At 47.0% G+C, this 8,261-nt stretch overlaps 1 protein-coding gene across 2 annotated transcripts; it reads right to left on the reverse strand.

Moving 5' to 3' along the window:
• Positions 1 to 1,030: 1,030 nt before the first annotated feature.
• On the reverse strand, positions 1,031 to 8,212 carry cttn (cortactin). Of its 2 annotated transcripts, none has more exons than XM_011609774.2 (15): positions 8,055 to 8,212; positions 7,085 to 7,169; positions 6,926 to 6,999; positions 6,715 to 6,844; positions 5,909 to 6,019; positions 5,561 to 5,615; positions 5,087 to 5,197; positions 4,709 to 4,819; positions 4,278 to 4,388; positions 2,982 to 3,037; positions 2,756 to 2,825; positions 2,443 to 2,678; positions 2,178 to 2,307; positions 2,006 to 2,074; positions 1,031 to 1,918 (listed from the first exon to the last, which is right to left on the reverse strand). In XM_011609774.2, the coding sequence occupies exons 2-15, from the start codon at positions 7,166 to 7,168 to the stop codon at positions 1,782 to 1,784; spliced, it is 1,485 nt and encodes a 494-aa protein (XP_011608076.1). In that variant the 5' UTR covers position 7,169; positions 8,055 to 8,212; the 3' UTR covers positions 1,031 to 1,781. The 2 variants fall into 2 exon arrangements, with proteins under 2 accessions (XP_011608076.1, XP_011608077.1); XM_011609775.2 differs by lacking the exon at positions 8,055 to 8,212 and adding an exon at positions 7,857 to 8,013.
• Between the last annotated feature and the right edge of the window lie 49 nt (positions 8,213 to 8,261).

Consider the following 8,261-nt stretch of genomic DNA (forward strand, 5'->3'; position numbering starts at 1 on the left):
AGATAAACAGTCCAGTTGACAAAGAAACCACCTTGGATATCGGCTTTATTGACATTTGTGATTCTTGAACCAGATTTCCTCAGGTTCTATAAAACGTCATGAGTTCATCGTTACTGTCTATTAAGTAGAAGGTTCATGTTTAATTGTTCCGTATGTTAGTTTAGTTAAGATGAAAGTGACGCTGGGACGTTTTCGCCGTGCTGCCGTAAAGCGGCCGCTGTTGTCGTCAGAAGAGCGCTGTTGATCTGATCGCGTTAAGATGTGTCGACATTACTAACTAACTAAACATTTTAACGAACTTTGAGTTTTGAACCTTTTCTGAGATCACCAAGGTCACAATTTAACTTGAAAACAAAAGAGCTGCAATCACAGTTCAGAAATGTCTCCCAGCTTTCAAATTTCTCATTAGATTTCCAGTTACAGATATTGAACTTATTAAAACATTTTCTCCACTCCACTTGGTTTGAGTATTTTCTTCTTTAAAATCTCTGTTTCACATTTATCCACCTACATCGGTTTTATTCAACATGTGATCAGAAACCTTTCAGAGTGAGTACAGATATTCTTTTTTTAATTTTTAGATTTAATGCTTTTTTTATATTGTTTGCATGGATTTCTTAGTTATATTAGTACTGACGTCTGGCCTTAAATGTTTTGCTTATCAGAATGGTGCAGTTACAACGTCTGCCCACAGGGGCGCTGATCAGCCTATAAAACCAGTCACGTGCTTAATCACAAATCATGGTACAGAAATATTTGACCAGTCACCATGACAACCACACTGAAGTTTCTCTCACTACTTTTATTTTTTTTATAGCTCCAACTAATTTATTGAGATCTGAGATTCATTAAAAAAAGTCTTAAAATTAAGTTGTTTTATGTAAAGTAGGATAAATGATAAAATGTTCACTTTTATACCGTTATATGAATAACCTGTGGAATAACACAACTTTTTCAGTCCTGAAATTAACATTTGCTAGTGTTTGTTCACAAAACATCTAAAAATGTGTGGAATTGAAAAAACTAATCATTAATGGCAGCAACTGATAAGTTTATTTATGAAAGCGAACAGATAATTCATCAAGGTCACTTTTATTATAAAACAGCACAGATGAAATGAAGCTACACTGATGCGACCCAGAGCCGTCATCTGCTGGAAGTTGAGTTTCATTCATCAGTTTGTTTTTAATCACACAAACCTGAAGAAAAGCACAGTGAGAAGAAAAAAAACAAACTATATTTGAAACTTTGATTCTCTAGGCGTCGCAGATCTCTGTACAGTTATTAGTCTGTTGGCGCTGATCACAGGAACTAACGGTGTTGTGAACTCCTCAATTCAGCAGGAAATCCTGACAGATCATAATCCAGAGTTTAAACTTCTTATATCACGCCATCATTTTGGTCCACAAAGCCACGGTACACCGACGACCCCTCCTGCTAACAGTTCTGACAGAAACCACCACAGAAGAAGAAACGTCTCCGACACTTTCAACAAACCCCAGTCAGGGCGGCGACTTCACCGGAACACACGAATAATCTGATGTTTCCTTTCTGATTTGGTCATTTATCATCTGAAGCTGAAGGTGGCAGCACTAACGAAGGCTCCAGGGTTCAGGAGGAGTCTGCTTCCCCTCCGGACAGGAAAAAGATGAGAGACAGAGCAAAGCTGGAGATGGTGAGGGATGAGAGAGGGAGAAAGGTGGAGAGGTCACGAGAGCGTCCCGTGGCATCCGCGCTCGGCTTCACAAGTGTGGCTTCGCTCTCGGGCGCCAATTGTTCCGTCATTGCCGGACCTCCACGTAATTGGCTGGGAAGAGGCCGTACGCGCCCCTGCACACGCCTCGCCACCACCCCTCGTCAATCATCTCAATGTTGGTGATGATGTCATCGGGGTCAAAGGAGATCTCGTCGTCACCGGCTGAAACGGGAGATCGACCCTTCAGGTTAAAGTTCATGGAGAAAACAACCTGTTTTCAAACAGCTGGATGAGCAGCAACAGACTCACCTGCTTGGTAGTCGTACAGAGCCACGGCCGTGATCCCCAGGTCCTCGCCGTAATCGTACTGCTGCTCATCTGAAAGAGAACGACACTTTAGACGGCTCCCACCTGGGTCACGCGTCCGTGCCGAGGGTCAAAGTTCGCGCTACCCGACAAAGGGGTCAGATTGGGGTTTCACCTGCTGCTGCTACTGCTGTGGTCTCATCAGGAGTCTGATACAGATCCTCCGGCTCTGTGGAATGTTTCTCTGGCTCCACCTCGTACAGATGTTCTCCGTTCTCCTCAGCAGCATCCAGCTGTTCTGACCTCTGCAAAGAGACAAAATGGACACGTTTGGCCTCTATCCACAGAAGGGTGGATCACAGATCTGAACCAGCCTTTTCCACAACCACCTCCTTCAGGAGGACGCGTTTAAAGGGTCCTGCTAACGCAGCAGGACTGACCTGGTACGTGGCAGCAGCTGCTGGCTGGACCGGGGGAGTGGGACTAGGGCTGGCAGCAGGGACGGGGGAGGGGGCTCGGGCGCTCTCTTGGATCTTCCTCTGTGCCTCCTCCTGCTCCTGCTTCTCTTTGGCTTGTCGCCGCAGTCGCTCCTCCTCAGCCCTCTTCCTGTCCTCGTCCTCCTTCTGCTTCGCCATGTTCTCGAAGCGAGCCTTGATGCTCCCCGTGTTGCTGCCAGCTGCCAATCACAAATACGCAAAACGTGTGAGGCGTTGGGCTACAGAGGGACTCGGGTGGCCGCCCCCCAACACTGACCAGCCTCCACAGGTTTGGTCTTTTGGTACGATGGCGTCAGCTTCTCCACCTCTTCAAAGGTTCCAGCCGTCTGTTGATCAGAGAAGAACGTGTGAGGCAGAACTATACACACACACGTCCTTGCCTTTCTATCTTTGTGAGGACCTCCATCGACCTAATGCATTATTTCCCCAGCTCCCTACCCTAACCTAAACCCATGAACACACACAAACAAAACAATCCTCACCTTGTCCATACGGTCCTTCTGGACTCCAAACTTTCCTCCAAATCCTTTTGAGTAATCTGTTAAGGAAAAAAACACCAGGCTTTTAGTTTTCTGAAATGGTTCAGAACCAGAACACGAAGAAGTTTCAGAGGAGGAAAAAAACAGCGTGAACAAGCTCAAGACGCACAATAATATTACGTAAGCAGCAGGTGGGCGGAGCCAAAGCGGCTGCCGTTGTGTGATGAAACACACAAGCCCCCCTAAAGTATCAAATCTCACTATATACGTAAGAACAAAGACGACATTCTGGCCATGACAGAAGACATCTGAGGGCCCGCTCCATAGGTCAAACACTGTAACAGAGGAAAGAGGCCATGTAGTGAGTGAAAGGCTGGAGGACCGGTACCAGAGCCACAGAACTGGACCCTCTGACATCATTGTTTGTTTGACAGCACTTAATCTCTCAGGCAGGTGAGGAAGCAAACCGAGAGCAGACCCTCAGAGCCACCTTCACCTCAAATCACCACCTACATCATGGTCACTTCAGCTTCTTTATTAGAAGCTGAAACCAATTTAATTAGAGAAGAACTTCAGGACTGTTGAGAAAATCTGTCTGTCCTTGGAGCTGTTTAATAGACTGAGCTGCTCAGCTGATGTTGAGCAGCTGGTGCTGCTGAGGTGGTGACAATAATAGAAACAAAAACACTAATAATGCTCATTTCTGATTGAGGGTGGGCAAGAACCAGGAGGAGGTTTGGGCCTGGCACTGGTCCACCTCTTGTTCACCTCTACCACAAACTGCCCTCCAAAGCCCTGCTTATAGTCTGCAACACACACACACACACGCACACACCCTTTGTGAATGTTCAGAGAAGGGCAGAGATTCCTCCCGTCCATGGTCTTCTGATGCGTTTCAGTCAGAAATGAAACGTCGGCCCAGTTTTGTTTTCACTATGGTGAAGCCTTAAACCTGTTGTTTGCCAGTGTTAATTGTGTCGTCCGATTAACGTGGCAGCAGGACAATAATGAGAAGCTGGCGGGGAACATTCAGCCACCTATTGTTGGAGGCTGACCGCCCCATGTTTGTGCCCAGAAGTCCCTGCTGACCTGCAAATACAGCTTCAACTTGCCTGTAAAAACCAGTAAAAAGCCAACAAACATGAGCTGCAGTTTCACTTCCTGCTTTGATTGAGGAAGTTGTTGAACAACCACATCTCAAAACCACAATAAAACCCTGAAGTCCAGCACCAAAGAGGAAGAACGTTCAGCTCACGCAAGTTCAAATCCTACAGTGGGGTCAGGATGAAATCACTTCACCTTTCTGAGACTCGTGCAGCTGTAACTTCTCCTGGTGGTCCCATCCCAGCGCAGACTTGTCCTGTCGGTCTGTCTGCACGCCAAACTTCCCTCCAAACCCCTTCACGTAGTCTGAGAAACACACCAGAAGCAGACTTAGCACGTTCCTACTTCTAAATCCAGGTTGGAATAAGATCAATATCAACAAATTTCACAACAACTTCCACATCAACAGGAGCCGGTGCGTTTAAATGTCCATTTGAGACGAGCTCGTTGTCTCAGTGCAGGCGCACAGCCCAATGCTTTGTGGGGGAATTATTTAAGTCATCCATGCATAACTTAACTGGCCATTCAGAGCATTCTGTCGGCTCTGACAAAGTCTGGACAGACATGAAGGTGTGAGTCTCCAGATATAAACTACACAAATACATATTCGGCGCGACGATACCGACCTTTCTGGGATTCATGCTTCTCTGTTTTGCCCTGATACTCGAAGCCCACGGCGCTTTTATCCACCTTGTCTGTCTCAACGCCAAACTTGCCACCGAAGCCCTTTGTGTAATCTGCCGGTGAACAGGGAAGATGGAGAGGGATGAGGAAATAAGAGATAAAACGACATGTCTGTTAACACGCGTGTATATTCCGGATAAACCAGAAAAATCAGGCCAGTCATCTTTGAAACATGATATCATGATGACCACGGGAGAGTAAAAATCATCCGTGCAAGTGCAGCTTTGATCAGGTCTGATAGTTCACACAGAAGACTGAACGAATCTCATCTCGTCTGATATCAGCAGGAGGCCGAAGAATGGCAGCAAGGCTGGACCAACCTTTCTGGGACTCGTGCTTCTCAGTTTTGGCCTGGTAATCGAAGCCCATGGCGCTCTTGTCGACGCGGTCTGCCTGAACTCCGTACCGCCCTCCAAACCCACTGGAGTAATCTGCACAGCAAAGCCAGGGTTGGGGGTCAAAGGTCAGTGTGAAGCAACTCAAAACAACCACTTTGCTTTCACACAGGAAGATCCAAACGGCTCTAGACAGGAACTCTGAGGAGGAGCCAGTGAAACATTTCAGCTGAGCTTCATCTGAAGGCAGTGGAGTGGGGAGTCATGGAAAACAGCCATAAAATATTCAAATCTCAGACACCAGAATGGACTCCAAGAGCTGTTTGTTTCTGACTGTGCTGTAATAACAGAAGATACTCGCGAGCGGCTTAAGCCTGCGAGGAAAACACTAACTTACATAAGACCCTAATTAAAACTGGGTCAAATGGATCTGGAACCGATCCGGGAGTGAAGCGTTACCTTTCTGAGAGGCGTGTTTCTCCGTCTTCCCAGCATACTCGAAACCGACAGCAGACTGGAATGAGACAGAAGGAAGCAACAGTCTGTCAGTCCTGTGGGTGCAGAGTTGTCCAGTCCTGCCACTTTATAGGAGAAATATTGTGCAGCAAAGAAAGGACAAGACTGCATGCTCAGTGATCCAGATCGCGTAAGCCAGCATTATCCAGCTGGTTAGCATTCTAGTACACTCAGTAGAAGTAAGCCAGCATTATCCAGCTGGTTAGCATTCTAGTACACTCAGTAGAAGTAAGGCAGCATCAGATCTCAAAGGCACTGAATAAGAATGTTGACGTCGCATTTTTGAAATACCTGATCAACACGATCAGCCTGAACTCCAAACTTCCCTCCGAAGCCCTTGGAGGTGTCGACCTGGGAACAGTGTTTGGACAACTTGCTCTGGTAGTCGTGACCCACTGCAGACTGAATAACACACAAAGTGTACCTGTGAGGGGGGGTTGAACACTGGAAACACAGAAGCAGTGGACCTCACAGGTGGGCTGCGCTAACGGCTAAAGAGCTGCAGCTAAAAACACTGATCCTGTTTCGACAGTTTGTGCTGCACAAAAAAAAACAACACACATTTTAGAGGCTAACAGCAGCGTGTCAGAATTGGACCCTTGTCCAGTTAATATCAAACACACAGAACTACAACATGGGGACAGCTTGCACAACTCCAGGAGGCCTCGGAGATTTCATGTTTGAGCTAATCAAACACTAATCAAAGCAGCAGAAACTGTGTCCTGTGACACTGGCGTTCTGTTATTGGGTTTGAAGAGAATTCAGGGAGATTTGGTCATTTCAGCTTCCAGTCAGTTAATTGACAAAAGAACACCCAGAGACCCGTCACCTTTTAGGTGTGTAATTACAAACCATCCCAAGTGAATTATTCTGAAAGAAAGACTTGAAGATTCTGAGATATTTATCGTCATAGCAACCAACCCTTTTAAATAAGATGATAAGAACAGGAATTTATTCACTCAAGCAACAGATTATTTTGCAATAATATTCAATTCATAAACTGCGTGTAAATGTGAATAAATAGCAGCTCACGCTGAACAATAAAAGGCAGAAGTACGGATGCTGCTGTTGGTTTTTTATTTTTTTGAAAGTCTAACCTTGTCCATGCGGTCCTCCTGAAGTCCAAACTTTCCTCCATATCCATACGAGGCTCTGGGCATGGTGTCCATCTCCTGCTGCTTCAGGGAGGTGTGTTCTGTGGACACCGTCTGACGTAACTGGTGGATACTGGGCCGGACACGGACACAAATGAGGATACACACTGGAAATAACCGGACTGCATCTTATTTTACTCGGTCTGCTCCTCACTTGATGTGTTCCTGATGTCCTGAGCCCGCCACCGTCTTGGCCCCCCAGCGCTGCTCCTTCTCTGACACATCATTCTAGATGAAAAAAGAGGTTTATTAGTGAAAACTTAAAAAGGATGAAGCGAGCGGAAGTGGAATAGGCAAATGTGGGAGCAGGTACCTCAAAGTCTGGGTCGGTCTCCCAGTCGTCCACCTCCTCACTTGGAGCTATTTTGACCGACTGTCCGGCTGTTGCCTTCCACATTCTGATGCAACACACACACACACACACACACACACACACACACACACAGAGCTGAGTTTTGAACTACAAAATCCCTCTGAAGAGATGTAATACCCGAATCAGTCCCAATGTGAATGAAACAGGACAATGGCGGTACACGTGTCGCTGGATGACCTCCAGACTCGAACTGGAACAAACCCACAGATCCCAGTTCCCGACTCAGCACGAACCGAACATCTGTGGCCCGATTCATTCAGCCCCGACCAGGAAGCAGCCTCCCGGGCGGGCAAGTCTCAACTTTTACCGACACAACACAACCACACCCTCCGCTGCTCGCATCCAAAGCCCTACCGCAGGAAGGTACTTTTTCCTTGCGTGGAGGGGAAGACATGTGTGCTTGGGAACGACACCGTGTTTCTGGATAACAGGGTCAAGGTAACAGGACCGAAGCGGGGGTGGTATTTCCATGAATGGATCCATCCTACTCGCCTTGTTGGAACTATTTACTTAAATCACGGTCGCGTTAGTTCACAAAGCAGGTCGACATGTGTCACGACGGGGTTGCATTATAATGTAATAAACCCAGAAAGTTCCATGTAAATAACTGCGCACCATCTCTCTGACAGATAGGCTCCGTCTACAGGAAAAAGGTTTGGCTAATTAAGTTAGCTAGTCGACTGTCAATTGGTTAATTAGCCTTTAAAGGTACCTGGACGCGAAAACGGCCTTATTTTTCCAGAAGAGTGCTGTTTGTCCGTCCGTCTGCCAGGCTCTGGCATTTCCTGTTCCAGTTAGCTAGCTGGGCTCAGGCTAACGCGCCGCCTGAGGGATGACGGGACTCAGCACGAGCTTCCCGCGGATATTTTCCCCCTCCGCATCCGACGTTTTATAGATGTAATATTCTCACCTTCAAACGAGGAAACCGCAGCAGAGTCCCGGGTTATAAAATGAATATCTCCCTGCTGGTGGAAGAAGCGCTGACGGAGACGCTCTGACTGGGAATCTGCGGCTCTTCCGGCTCTCCCAGTATCCCACTCTCTGCCAGCGGTGACGTCACGCGGAGGGGCGGGGCTATCTCCCAGAGCCAACGTGCTGATAAAGCCTGGTTACGTAA

The sequence above is a fragment of the Takifugu rubripes genome, chromosome 13 (assembly GCF_901000725.2).
Source record: "Takifugu rubripes chromosome 13, fTakRub1.2, whole genome shotgun sequence".
NCBI classification, from domain to species: Eukaryota; Metazoa; Chordata; class Actinopteri; order Tetraodontiformes; family Tetraodontidae; genus Takifugu; species Takifugu rubripes.